This window comes from Leptonychotes weddellii, chromosome 14 (genome assembly GCF_054177405.1).
Source record: "Leptonychotes weddellii isolate Sample4059 chromosome 14, ASM5417740v2, whole genome shotgun sequence".
Lineage (NCBI taxonomy): Eukaryota > Metazoa > Chordata > Mammalia > Carnivora > Phocidae > Leptonychotes > Leptonychotes weddellii.
Window position 1 is genome coordinate 15734512 of NC_138382.1, and position 15267 is coordinate 15749778.

General features: G+C 44.2%; 1 protein-coding gene across 2 annotated transcripts in view; it reads right to left on the reverse strand.

Annotated features, from left to right (window-relative positions):
• The window catches only part of PRUNE2 (prune homolog 2 with BCH domain), a 232735-nt gene extending 219341 nt beyond the window's left edge, over positions 1 to 13394 (reverse strand). Inside the window, exon 1 of one of the 2 annotated variants that reach the window (XM_081804095.1) lies at positions 13129 to 13393. In XM_081804095.1, the coding sequence (XP_081660221.1) occupies positions 13129 to 13164 (36 nt within the window). In that variant the 5' untranslated portion in view covers positions 13165 to 13393. Of the gene's footprint in view, positions 1 to 13128 lie in introns of both variants that reach the window. The other variant, XM_081804096.1, reaches the window with a different exon arrangement.
• Between the last annotated feature and the right edge of the window lie 1873 nt (positions 13395 to 15267).

A 15267-nucleotide genomic window follows, 5' to 3' on the forward strand; every position in this document is an offset into this window, starting at 1 on the left:
TCTCTCTCTGTGCCAAAAAAATAAATAAAATCTTTTGAATAAAAAAGAAAAGAAAGAAAACCAAAGAAGTTCCCCCAGTGAGCTTGGTAAATACTCAAAAGATAAAACAAAATCTGAATCAAAGTTTAAGCTTGTATTAATCCACAAAAATCAGTTGAACTGCTGTTCACCTTTCCCTGAAAGAATCCAGCTCTCCACAAGGCAGTGGCTCTGTGAGTCCATTTTTATGGTAGCTGCCAGAGGGTGAGAAAATCCTACCTGGTATTTCAATCAGGAGATACCCAACACAAACCAAGCGAGGTTGCTAAGGGCCAGGGGGAGGATGAAAGTATTAAAGCAGCAGAGATGTAATAATGTACAACATGATGTCTACAGCTAACATTGCCATACCATATATAGGAAAGTCATTAAGAGAGTAAATCCTAAGAGTTCTCATCACAAGGAGAAATTTTCCCCCGTTATTCTTTTATTCTTTCTTTTCTTTTTATTGTATCTATAAAAGAAAACAAACGTTAACTGAACCTATCATGGTAATCCTTACAATATAGTAAATCAAACCATCATACTGTATGCCTTAAATGTATATAGTGATGTATGTCAATTATTTCTCAATAGAAATGGGGGGGGAAGAAGCAGAGAGTTTGGGGGCAATGAACAACTTGCCCCCTTGTCTCCCTGGAGAAGGGCCCAGGGACACTGCCTTCCCGGGGAGCAGACAGGCATGTGTCCTCTCAGACATACCCGTGGCAGGGAAGCGGCTGATCTGTGCACCTGCCGTGACACTTCTGTCTTCCCAGAGCCAGGTGCTGATCTGGCCAGCACCACCGGCCACTGGGAGGGGAAATGAGTATGAAGAGTGCAAAGACGAGCAAAGACGCTTCTACATTCAGAATGAACTTCAGCCTTCACTCTTCTTTTCCATTTTGGGGAGCAAGATGCAAGCATGCACATTTCACTTTCATACCCTTTGATTAGTTGATAGATAATTTTCACAACAAAATAATTGGATCTTATTGAATTGATGGGCATCTTTTTTTTTTTTTCAAGCCACTTATTCTAAAGTCATGGGGTTTATTTTTGTTTTGGTTTTTGGGTTTTCGTTTTTGTTGTTGTTGTTATTGAGTAAGGTAAAGAAATGGTTTCTACAAATGGGAACTCTTTCACAAAAACATTTCAAATAATTGAAAACCCATCAGCAGGTGTCCCTCCCTCTCGGGCTGTTCTTAGGGAACTTTTTTACAGGCTCATGGGCCTTGCTGCAACTTTTTTGTGGAGTCCAGAACCAGATTATTTCTTGACTCAGGATGGGAGCAGGGAGCGGGCCTTCTTGCATCTTCTACATGCCACAGGCCTATTTCTGCCTCCTCACATCAGGCTCACATTTTTAGCACCATTGCCCTCCCTCCTGACTCATGATCACTTGTTATAAAAACCATGACATTTCACATATCTGGCTTCCTGTAAGAACGAGGTCTCCCGTGCAAGCAACTTTTCCAGACAACCAAAGCTTGCCCTCCACGTGACAATGCCTTTCTACTTTTTTTTCTCTTTTAATTATCTGAATTAGAAATTTTTCTGAAACTGCTTACATGCTCCACCTTTCTCCTTAAGCAGGACACTGAGCTTAACTGATCTTTCCTCCTTGATGATATACAGGGTTGTTACTGTGAACATCAGCAACGTACCTGATGTCACTGATGTTGTGGCCACAGACACTGTGCGGACACTTAGAACTATTTACCCTACCCCAGATGGAACGGCACTTATGGAGAGCCTAGGCCGGCTTCTTATAGGTTCTGTTTGATTTGGGTTTTGTTTGTGCAATTCCTCCACTGTAAGTTAGCAGCAATTACAATCTTGGGCAACCTCTTCTTCCATCACTGCGCTCTGAGAAAATCAAGCTTGTGGATATTTTGTCAAAGCACAAACTAAGTGATGATGATGGTGAAGATGATGATGATGATGATGATGATAGCTAACATTAGTGAGTCTTTCCTATGTCCCAGCATTGCTCTTGAGTGTTTTACAGACGTTAATACACAAATAGGCTCAGAGATAGAGTTTGGGCGATTTTCCTGTGAGGAAAGAACTAATTTTAAATATATGTTTTCTTTTTTTTTTGTAATTTCTTTATTTGAGTATAGTTGACACGCAATGTTACATTAGTTGCAGGTGTACAACATGGTGATTTGACAACTCTATACCTTATGCTGTGCTCATCACACGCTACCATCTGTCTCCATACAACACTATTACAGTATCACCGACCATATACCCTATGCTATGTCTTTTATTCCCGTGACTTATTCACCCCATAGCTGGAAGCCTGTGCCTCCCACTCCCCTCCACTCATTTTGTCCATGCCTCCAACCCCCTTCCCTCTGGCAGCCATCAGTTTGTTCTCCGTATTTATAAGTCTGATTCTGCTTTTGGTTTGTTTAGTCACTTGTTTTGTTTTTTGGTTCCCACGCATGAGTGAAATCATACAATATTTGTCTTTCTCAGCCTGACCTATTTCACTTAGCATAACACCCTCTAGATCCATCCGTGTTGTTGCAAATGGCACAATCTCATCTTTTTTATGGCTGGGTAACACTCCTCTGTGTGTGTGTGTGTGTGTGCACGCGTGTGCACACAAACATCTTCTTTATGTATTCATAAAGATATGTTTTTAATCATCAATTTTGGCTGCTTTAAGGAAAGCTGCTCTTGCATAATTCCACCCTCCAGGAGACTTAGGTTTGGCTGATGTCACCAGATGAGTGAACTCCAGAAACAGGAAGTGCTGGGCCTGCAACTCATTGCAACTGCACTTTGGAAGGATGTTCTATGCCTCACCACTTCTCCCTGTGCCCCCCCAAAACCCTTTTCTCCTAGTTCCTTCCAATTCCACATCCACCTTCCTTCCTTTCTTTCTTTCTTCCCCTTTCCTTCACTCCTACATGTGTCTTGAGGATAACCAGCAGTTTTCAGGGGCGCTGCTAAGCTGGCAGACTCAAGAGCCAAAAGCGGGCTTGGCACAACTGGGAGCTGTGGCTCGACTCCAGCTCTTCTCCTCACTAACTGTGTCATTGGGATGAGTCAACCTACTGTATGATCGATCCATCAGTCAATCACTCAAAGTAATCCTTAAGACCTCCAGCAACACATTACCAGCTATGAAGACATCTGTAAAACCAAGTGTTGTGCCAACAATCTTGATGGTAAGTAAGGGACAACTTCAAACTTTTTTTGAAATGCATTCTCAAGCTTGTGAGAATTAAAAACTCACTAAATTCCCACAATATTTCTGACCACTGTAAAAGCTAGTCACGCCAATTTTCCAACTAGTTTATCAATCTTTTACATGCCTTTCTCATGGGTATACAGTGAGAAATGTCTTCCAACTTGTCCAACCAAATCAGAGACAGCCAAGCCACAGATTTTTCTCATAGCTAGTTCTCAATAATATTCACTGATGACTCAGTTGTCCGAGGGTTTTTAATATAAAACAGTCACCACAAAGAAATAAACCTCTCTTGGGTCAAAGTGAACTTACCATCCAACCCTCCTATAAACCTGTCAAATTGTGGAGGGGAAGAATGAAGGGGGTGAAATCAGAGGGGGAGATGAACCATGAGAGACAATGGACTCTGAACAACAAACTGAGGATTCTAGAGGGGTGGGGGGGTGGGTTAGCCCGGTGATGGGTATTAAGGAAGGCACGTATTGCATGGAGCACTGGGTGTTATACACAAACAATGAATCAGGGATCACTACATCAAAAACTAATGATGTAATGTATGGTGACTAACATAACATAATAAACTAAAATGAAAAAAAAAAAAAAGAACTCCGAAGGTGATTCTAATGTGCAGCCAGGTCAAGACGGTGATTCTGTAAACTGCCTACCTCCTGTCTTTAGAGCAGTGTAGAAATCTAGGAGGAAGAAGCCTCTTGAAGTAGTGGATCCAATATTGGATCTCTTCAGAGACAACAAAGCCATTTATAACTATAATAACTCTTCACATTTATTTAGCATGCAATACATTTCAGAGTGTTTTCCAGGGCTTTAGATTATATTAAATTGGTATGGACATATTTGAAAATAATTAAAATATACAAAACCAATACCTCTCAATATTGTCTATCATTATTATCATTTATTTTAACCCTTACTTAGTTCCCCTAATAAACTAGAAATTCCTTAAGGTTAACTTCTGTATCTTATTTATCTTTGTGTTCTATACAAGTGCTCGATGAATGTTTTTATTTGGTAAGTGTTCAATAAATTTCTCTTGAATAAATTAAAAAAAACTAATGATGTACTGTATGGTGACTAACATAACATAATAAAAAAACTATTAAAAAAAAAGAATTGTCTATGAAATGTCAGTAGGGCTTCCTGGCTCTCTTGTCCACCAGTGATCTCTTTCATGTTTTTATTACTTTATTACTCAGCTCTGTGTCTCATCTTAGGACATTCACACCTGCAACAGCCCTAAGAGGGGAGTGCTAATATTGTTCTCATTTTATAGATGAGAAAACCGAGACTCAGCAAGGCTAAGTGACTAAAGTTGCCTGACGAGTAAATCAAAATGGCAAAATCAGGCTTTGAAATCAGGCATCTGGCTTCAGAGCCCACACCATCAGCCACCATGCCAAACTGCACTTAGGAGAAAGAAGTGATGAGGAAGACAAAAGGATCTCCAAGCTTCCTTCAAATCCAAAATGCTCTATGAAATTCTTCCCAAACCTTCCTACGTAGGCCTGGCCGCTTCTACTATGGGCTGCACCCTGGGCTCCAGGTTATGGGCTCAGGTACAGGAATGTGTGATCACTGCTGCTCCCAAAGAATGCACCAATCCTTAAGGATGAGAACAAAGATACAGCTTTGATTGTGTTGATTGATGTCTAATTTCAGCTACATGTTTTGAAGCCCCCACATGATATTTGCCATCACAAAAAAAAGCTGATTGCCAAATGTAAGTAGATAAACCCTGAATTACACCAGACCAGTTGTCAAAACATATTCACGATCATATGCATTATAGTAAAATGTATTTATTTATTCTTGCCAGGGTCCAAAAGGATAAGCTGCTTGTAATAAAAAAAAACACATACAAATTAAGCAAAAAAACAAAAAAACACACACATTAAAATAAGTATAACAAGGTAGAAACTAAGCAGTAAAAATAAGAAAAACTTACTACAGAAATACTAGGCTAAGGAGTAAGCATCAACATAGCTTTGAGCTTCCTGGCAGCCAAAGCAAGAAACAGAAAATACATGGAGTCAAAGATACGCAATTTTTCTGGACACCATCATTTCAAAAAGACTCTTGCATCATAGGCTAGTAAGAGCACCTGGGAAAGTCTGGTCACATCCCTGAGAGTTCGATGAAGTGGATGACCATGATCATGCTCTACCGCAAACTGTGCGCTGGTCGGACAAGGGGTCTGCTTCAGGACGATGCATGGGTTGATCCCATGCACGAGGTCTGCCGAGTCAGGGATGGACAGAAATACTAATGAGACTAGCCTGGAATGCCTGCACCTTTCCTCTCAAGGACTCTGAAAAGCTTACCTGCCAGTCTCTCTCATGCCACCAGTACTACTCCAGAGGAAGCAGAATAGGCTGGGTGGACTTGGTGTGGTAGCTGGGTTGGGGAAGTGTAATTTTTAGGCTTTGAACCACACAGCAGAGGATCTACAGCACTAATAAGCTCCATTTGCTGATCTACCCAATGTGGTTTTGCAGAGGCTTTCAGTGGCCGATTCCCTTCCTTGCCTCTCTCCGATCCATTCACACTTGAATTCAACCAATATTTGCAGATTCCCAACAGTCGTGCGTAAAAACTAGCCTCATTAGTTTGCAGTAACGTTTTGTATGAAGTACACACTCTGTGCAAAGTGCTGGATGGCACTCCTTGACCTTAATGTTTCTCACCTGCTTCTAGTAAACCAACCTGGGTTTGTGCATACTGTTGTTGGCCCTTCTTCAGATTCAGATCACTAGGAGTCTGCACCTGCCCATCCACTTATTCATTTTCACTGAGCCACTACAATGGGTTATGATTTGTGCAAGACTCTTGCCTTATGTCCTCATTCATTCTAAAAACACTTTGCTCTTTTTGTGTCTAGCACAGGCATGGCTCATGGTCCCAAGAAGCAACTAAAGCATTGGAAGCAAGAAAAACTGACCAGTGTGTTTGGTCCTCGTCCACCTCCTGGTCCCCACAAGCTGAGAGAACGTCCTCCCTCATCTCTTTCTAAGGAACAGACTTAAGTACTCCCTGACAAGAAATGAAGAAAGAAATCTGCATGCAGCAGTTCATTACGATTAATTGCAAGGGCCAAACTCTTAGCCTACTCTGCTGTTTTAGGGAGGTCATCAGCACTGACAAGAAGGAAGAGAATTTCTGTCTGATCTGTGGCACCAAGTGTTGCTTTGCTCTTCTTCATTTTGCACCCAAGAAGGCCAAGTACAAGTTGTACAAAGTGAGAAAGATCTTTGTGCACATAAAAGGAATCCCTCATCCGGTGACCCATGATGCTTGTTCCATCTGCTGCCCTGTTGGCCTCATCAAAGTGAACGATGCCCTTCAGATTAATGTGGACACTGGCACACCAAACAGAACAGCCAAACAGAGCAACGGGTGAGAGAATCTCTAGGTGACATAATTGGAAGGCTCTTTGTACTTAATTAACGATAATATGGCATGATTAACAACAGCCAAAACAAACAAACAACTTCCTAAACATCAGGCATTGCACCAGGCCCTGATCTACAATGGTTAACAAAATCATACAGAGAGAGACCTGTTTTTTACTCTGATTAATCAAACAAACATGCCCAATAGAGATATAATGACAAGCTGCAGTAAGTGATCTAAAACCATTACCCCAAAATCCAACTTATGCTCATGAAGTGAAGGAGGCGGAGTGGGAAGAGGTACTTTGGGGAGACTTCCCTTCGTCACCTCATCTGAAGAAAGGGTAGGAGTTTTCTATGCCAGGGTGGAGGAGAAGCCCAAGGAAGCTGAGCAGCACCGTGGGTCAGATCCCAACGTCATGTTACAAGTGCTATCTGCTTTCCTAAGAGCAATAGAAGGGTCCTGAGGTTTACAGAGGTGCAAAAGGAGCTTTCGCAATGATCTCCGTGGCAGCAGTGGGAGAGTGGTTTACCGGAGAGTGGCGAGCCCACCCTTGCAGTCATCCCGATGACTTGGTGATGCCTGGGATAAGGTGCGTGGGGACGGGGTGGAGGAGAAGGAAGTTTCCAGTTGGAGAAACTGGATGGATAATAATGCCATTCAGTGAGATAAGGAACTGCAGAGAATGACCAGCTGTGGCAAATGGAGGGAAGCAGCCACTGTTCAGGTTCTGTGCTGAGAACTGTAGACATAGTATTTTGGCTTTACAACAAACCTGCAAAGTGGGTATCATTATCCCATTTGTCAGATTAAAAACCCAAGACCAGGGACACCTGGATGGCTCAGCTAGTTAAGTGTTGGCCTTGTTTTTCTTTCCCCTAAGGACTGGTTAAAAAACATTTAAAATATTTATGAATCAGAACTATTTCAATAAAGGGATGCCTGGGTGGCTCAGTCAGGTAAGCATCTGCCTTCGGCTCAGGTCATGATCCCAGGGCGCTGGGATCGAGCCCCACATGGGGCTCCTTGCTTAGCGGGGAGACTGCTTCTCCCTCTACCTGCCTCTCCCCCTGCTTGTGCTCTCTCTCTCTCTCTCTGACAAATAAATTTTTTAAAAAATCTAAAACAAAACAAAAAAACACCCAAGACTGTGTTATCAGCTTATTTTCTCCAACCCAGGCTTTATGGTTGGATTTTTCAGAGCAATCTAGTACCCAGTTTGCCTCCCAAGATCTCTTAAGAAAAAAGTTACCTTTCCCTGGAAACCAAAGCCCAAAGCCACAGGGCTCAGATAGAAAAGGATTTGGCACATCGCCAGAGATTCTGAGTAGGCTACTCTGGGACCTGGGGCAGGGAAGCCATGTATGATTGTGCAGGGTGTGTACTGCACAAACCCAGAGGCTGTTAGTCATATCAAACTCCATGTGAATGCTGCCTCCTGAATATGTCAGGCCTGCCCCTCCCCAGTTTCTCTTCAAAGATAACTCCAAATTCTATGACTCTCCCATAAACCCCAGGGTCCAAACAGAATCAGTGGCAAAGGCACTGACCCAGACCCAGGTAGTTCTTCCTCACCCTTGTCTCTGCTTGGCTAGCACTCCAGGGAGCAGTGGATGTACAGGAAGAGCGATACCTGCATCACCAAGGCACCACTGCTTACAAAAGCTCTCTAGACTGGCACACCAAACCCCAAACAATGTTACTATCTGCCCAAATAAATGCTACAAATAGAAATAAACAGGTTATACCACAGCTGTCGCCTTTCTACCCGGTTAACATCAAATATTCCCAAGTCACTAATTAAACGGTGTCCTTGCTCACCTAATCATGTCCTCCAAGACCCAAGGTACGATCTGAGTGTCAGTGACCGATTCTTTACCTTTGAGGCAGACCAATCCCCTGTGAGATTTACACTGAAAAACTCTTGACTCTTCTCCGAAGCATTCCCTGCCCCCCGCCGCCCAGGGGGGCTGGATAATGCACAGCTCTTGGTCTGAAAGCTCCAGCAGGGAGAAATGGAGCTGATTCCGTGGTTAAAGCAATCAAGGGCTCTCTTCTCCTAAGGGGGAGGGGGCGGTGGAAGCACCACGTTCGTAGAAGCGCTTTGGATTCCTGAGTCTCTCTCCTGCTCACCAGTGCTCTGGCAAAGGCTCCAGTGCACCAACCCTCACTGATGATGGGGAGGGAGCTGATCCTGTGGTCTGTGATCAGAATGAGCTCAGCTCCCCAAACGAAACTACTAGTCCTCACCACAGTGGCCCTTTCCAAATATCGGCAACACTCACCTTAAAGACGCTTTTTATTGACAAGTCCAACTTTTCTTCCTATAAAGGAATCAAGAATATAGTCCTCCAACTTCAAACGAAGATGATGACTCTGCAGACAGGCTGCTGTGTTTTTCTTTCTTTTAAAAACCCCATCTCCTCTACAATTCTAATGTGCTTTCTGGGTCCCTATGCCACGTACCACAGAGTCTAAGTTGACATTGAGGTCACGTGGAAGTTTTCTTCTACACAAGTCCACGCGATGACTTACCCGCTGCAGAACAGAGCTCTGCACCTTCAGCTGTCGCTGCAGAAGGGACAGATGCATTCCTCAGACTGTAGTGGTGACCCGATCCCCACCCTCTCTTTGAAAACAGCATTCCTGAGACATTGATGTTCTCTGGATCCTTCCAGCAGCAGCTGACACTCCTCCAACGCACCCAACACCCAAGGCTGGCTAGTGATCTACATCTTAGGGCATGGGACAGCAGCGACCCCCCCACCCATTAGCAGCTGCTTGAATTGCATCAGCTGTTGGGGTCCAGGCAGTGGGAGGGGCTCAGTAGACAAGTGTGGGGAACTCAGTTTCCCACCAGCCAGAGCCCTGGGGCTCTGATACTTCATTTATTTCATTTCTTCCCCCCAAAGTTCATGGAAACTTGGACCATTTACTGCCACCATGAGGTGGTCTTGGCCTGTATACTTTTCTGAGCTGACCACTATGAAAGGGGAGGACATTTCCCAAATCACAGCATAGGGTGGGCAGGGAACCCTCATTCCCTCCCTCCCTCAATTTTTCTTACAATAGAAATGGTACAATTAAGAATAAGACACCACCGTAGAAATGGCAAAACTAAAAATGGAAAGCATAGCTAAAACTTCAAGACAAGCCTGGAACTATAGGATTTGATCTCTGTCCCTATTCCAGCTCTGAATAGGCAGGTGGAAGAAAAGCCAGGTGGGCACTGGCAGGAGAAAAAGAAAATGTGTTTTTATTCTCATTTCCAGTTCTAGCAGTGGGTGTCCAAACCAGAAACATAGCTGAGTGCTCACATGCGGGGAATGCACCCAGGTAAAAAGCATCACCCACCCTTTGATTAGCATCTCTACACTCTCAGGGGTCTTGTTCTCATACCGCTTACTCTACTGTCTTGATTATTTAATAATCATTGTGTTAATTTCCTATTTGTCATTCCATATTTGTCAAGAAGGTGCCATTTCGGGAGACCAAGCTCGGAGTAAGGGACTACCTCCCTTGCTGCCCTCCACCATCAGCTAAGGGTTTTATAAAGAAGATCTAGGCACCCAAGCATGTCCTGACGAGGTAGAAGGCAGGCCCCCTAGAGGAGCATTTGAGTGCCAGGAGGGATCCCACTGAGGCCACTATTGGGGTCTGCTTTTGCCATTTCTGATAAATACAGCATATTCTCAGGAAGGAAGGGTATGTATTAGAAGGAGAGATCTAGGGGAAAGGGGGTGGGGATTATGTCAGTGAATCTGCCTCAGCTTGAGGATCAGCAGGAGCAGACTGGGAGGAAAAAGAATTGACAGTGTGCTCCCCTAATTTCAACAGAAATAAGCTCCAAACTACCTGATAAAAATCCAGAAACAACCCTTCCCCTTCAAAGATTTTTGATCCACACCAGGGCCTGGTCTAGAATGGGAGAGCTGCTTCTCTCTTCACAATGACAGATGAATAATAAATGCTCCTAGTGAGGAGGAAAAATGATGCAGACTTTCTCCAAAGTTTTGATCACTGGAAATTTTATCCATGACTAAGAGTTACTCCATTTTGCAATTTAAAATTTCTTTTGTCTACTGGAATTAGCTAGTTCCAATGATGGTGAGGTTATGTTAGGACTTTGGAAAGGACATTGACTACTCCAAACTATTAAAAGATACACATCATTACTACAGAGTATCAAAGCAAGAAGTCAAGTAGGTAGGTAAAAACCTTGCCAGCTAGACTTTTCAAAGGTATCATGCGGATAAGCCTATATTAACTTCTGAAAGAAAACAGCTTAAACGTAACACCTAACTTCTATCTAATTCTGGTCTAATCAGGCTTAAATGAAAGCCAGAATAATTTTCTTATCCTTAAAAGGTTTCCAAAGTATTAGCCTGATTTTTTTAAACAGTACTAATTTATTATGAATATACTTCTCACAAATGAATGTCATAATAATGGAGTTATTTTTTTCTCCAAAACAAAGATTATCTACCCTCTAAAGCAAAAGGTTATCTACTACTATAGCTAATGTTGCAAATTAAGTAAAAATTTTATTTACCTAGAAAATATCATTTGTCAGGAGAAATATGACACCAAAACTGACCAAAACACCTTTTCTGTGGCTACGAAAGACTAACTGTGATCTCTAACAAGAAACCTATTCCAAGAAAAAACAAAATTAGCAGTAATTGTCCTTCTGGGTAACACAGGAAACTAGGAATAGTATTTCAAACAACCACTTCTTTTTCCTATTTTTTTTTAATGATGTAGAGCAAATTGCTCATCTAATGAAGGGACTCAGTAAATAAACTTACCCGTTACTTTCAACTGCTCTGAAATAGGAAATTTTTCCATTCCAGCAATTGTTCTTCAGAAATTAGGCAAATCTCTTGCTCACATAAGACCCCACAATCTATATGTTTATTGTTAAAATACATGTTTCCGGAGTGGAACACAGGTGCAGTCTAAATCTACATGTATCAATGATGGCCATTCATTTTCACCCACCCACAAAATAAATAAATAAGTAAATAAGTTGGCACGATCGACTTTCCTTTTTGACCCTTTCTCATTCATCATTAGGTAAAAAAACAGAGAACTTACTTACACAATCAGAAAGGCACGCAATTTCTGAAATCACTATTTCCCTTCCTGTGCTCAAGTAAAACTATATGGGGGTCATCAATAAACACAGAAATGACCACCAACTTTCTCAATTTTGAAATCCCCACAAATGTTTGACTCTCTGGGAGGTTTAAGGTAGAAAACAAAATACATTAGCATTAATCAACTCTAATGATCTTTTAAAAGATAGAGTTAAATCATTGTAAGAATCACACTTGGGTCTACACTCCCTTTGTTGTGCAAGCATAAATACGTTACAGTAATAACCCTGCAAATATCCTGCCTTGTGATGAAGATGTCACCTTAATGCAGACTTTGTATTTTGTCTTCTATGAAGGTTTAAAGGTTAAAGACATCATAAATTATGCATTTCCTCCTATGCCAAGCCCAGGAAAGGTACTTTCACTGTTCATTAAAGATATTGCTTCTAAATGAGCAGAGGCTTTTCCCTAAGTGTTGAAACAGAAACATTTCCATTATGTTTATTACTGCTATGCTGGAGAGCCAAAACAGTTTGGAATTAGGAAGCTGCTAGAATCCCTTGTTTCAGAATATGTAGCAACTGTCAACACACACAATAAAATCACAGTTCACTCTTTGGACAGTGGTACAGTTGTACCAGACCAACATGCTGGTCTCCTCCCAGGAGAACAATAGTCTGGCAAACCCCACATCATCAGCAACAGTTGGGGCTTTCCCCTTCTGCCTCTGCCCAAATTACAGATCTGAACAGGGACGGGGAGTCGCATGATTCACACTAGAACATCCCTTACTCCTGCACTGGAGCAAGCTCTTTGTGAGGGATGCTTGGGTAAACTGCGAGTTTGCCCCACACATCCTTCCTAGCCAGCACCCTAACTTCCTTTCTTGCGCTTTGCTACCACCTCCAGCTAAAGTACAGTTCTAAGAGATTCTTTTCCCTCCCCTTTACACTTACAGGTACTGCATCAGCAGAAGGCTGGGCTCATTTTCGAAAGGAGCACCACACCCATTAACCCTCTAGCCTTCAGAAGCAAATTGCAGTTTGGCTGGATCTACCTCTCTCCAACCTCAGGCCAAAGGAACCAAAGCTGGACACACAGGACCCAGCTTCTGCCAGGCCGACCACCCCCCAGCTCAGCACTTTGTCTGCCTGCGGGGGAGGATTCTGGAGACAGACTGCCTGCTATAAGGACCAGAGTTCCAGAGATTCTTTCCAGGGGATAGCCCGCACACCCTGACAACTAAGCGGCAAAGTTGTTTCTTCCTTCTCTGCTGCAATGCCCTTTCCTCTTCATCAGCTAGCGCGCGCACGCACGCACACACACACACACACACACAGGCGCGCGCATACACACACACACACACACGCACACAGCCTTGCTCCTCCAACTTACCAGTTTAGATTTGGCGCGTTGCAAAAATTCTTCCATGTCTTCGCGAGAGGTTTGGACTAGGGGTACCGGCGGGGCGCAGAGGAAGATCTCTGCCGGCGGAGAGGAGCGGGGTCTTAGGAAACTGGCCGGCCAGAGCGCAGCAACCGCTGCTCCCTCCTGCCGCTCCGAGGCGGCTGAGGCTGTGGCTGCGCCCTCGGCTGTCGCCTCCCAGGGCTCCCCGCCCCACCCTCGCGCCCCCGCCGCCGGCTCTGCGCGTCTGACTCTGCCCTAATAAGGAAAGTGGGTGTGCCGCCCGGGAGCCCCAGGGCGCGCCCCGCGCGCGCACTGGCACGCGCCTGCGGGGCCGAGGCTCGGGGCCCGGGCTCGGAGCCCAGGCGCGAGGGCGGGGGTGTTGGCGGATGGCGAGGGGCTCCTCCGCCAATCGCAGGGCCCCGCGGCGGCCTCCTGACGTGGCGCGCCGAAAGATGCTGCAACCATGGACAGCGCCCAGAAGTGCGAGCCAAGTGCAAGGGGCTGCTGCATAGGGAGGCTCTGCCGCAGGCACCGCCGCTATCCGCCAGGGGAGGTGGGAAGAGGGAGAGAGGGAAAAGAGGTCCCCGGAGAGCCCCCCTCCACAGCCAGCGCCTCCCTGGCGGGCTGGCACGTTACAGAGAGCTCCAGCGGTCACTTAATGAGCTAGGTCTGCGGGCCTGGCCAAGGGATGCACTCAGCTAGATTGGGGGTTGGAGGGTTATTGCTGAGCTAAAAGCAGTACGACCTTGATGGAAAATAATCATCAGAGCAGGCTGGGAGGTTGTGCTAGGACGCATCTTTCCTCCTTACCCTCAAAACACACCCACCCAGCAGCGGGCATCTGCAACTCACCCCGGCTAGTTGCCCTTATGTTGGCCCTGGGCTGAAGCATAGCTCTATCGTTCTGCAGTCCCCATCTGCTCCCTGACGTGCCTGCTCAGGGAGAGCTGGGGCCATAGAACCTTCCTACTGCATAAGGGTCTGTGTTTCTACAAGATCCTCAGATAATTTTTATGCACATTAAAGTTAAAGAAGTCCTGCAATAAACACTTAAATTTATAACTATGAACCTCATTTTAAGCCATGGAGTTTTGTTGGGTGTATTCTCCAGCCTTACCAAATCCCAGGACTCTTGGGCTTTCTCTCACATCTGGGCTATAATACCCTTCCTGCCCTCTCACCAGCCCTCACTGCCTGGCTAACTCATGCCTCAGCTGTCAGCTTAGAGAAGTGATCTCAACCTTGAATGCATGTTAAAATAACATTATAACACCCAGGGTTTTAAAAATACTGATTCCCAGGCTCTATCCCAGACCAACTGAATCAGTGTCTCTGGGAGAGGGGCCACAGCAACAGCGACAGTGTGAGAGTCCTCCAGGTGATTCTAATGTGCAGCCCAGGTATGATCCTCGGGTTCTCAAACTTTAGCGTATATCTGAACCACGCAGAGATCTACTAAAACACAGATTTTGGTGTCTCGTTCCCCAGGATTTCAGGGTTAGTAGGTCTGGCTTAACAGGCCTGAGAATTTCCATTTTTAAAAGTCTCCCAGGGTTTGCTGATGCTACATGCTACTTAGAAATTATCTTCCTCAGGAAGCACCCCCAACCCTGACCTACTCCTCCTTTTCCACCCCCACACCGAGTCAGTTGCCCTATCCCTGATCTCCTATGCAAACCTATATTTTCTATTCTACTGGAACCTACCCGATTACTTGTCTGTGTTCTCTACCAGGCTGTGAGCTCCATTAGAACAAGGACTTTGCCTGCCACATTCATTGATGAATATAAATATAAATCCTCAATAAATGTACTTTAATAACTAAATGTACATATGGAAGGTTTTTGGTACTGTGTGTGTGTGGGGGGGTGAGATTATCCAATTATCCAATTATTTTTTTTATTCAGGAGGACCCAATGAGAAACCATCAGCAGAGTCTACAGATCCGATTAAAGGAGAGTGATAGGAATATTAAGTTCCAGTTTACATTCAGGTGATGAGCTGTGTGGAAGCTGCAGATTCTATCTGTTTCTTTGTTGACTTAAGTAATTTAAAACCATCCAGGTAAAACAAGTGTTTTGTCAGCCTTTAAATCAGGGAAGTTGATCACAATTCAAGTAACACTGT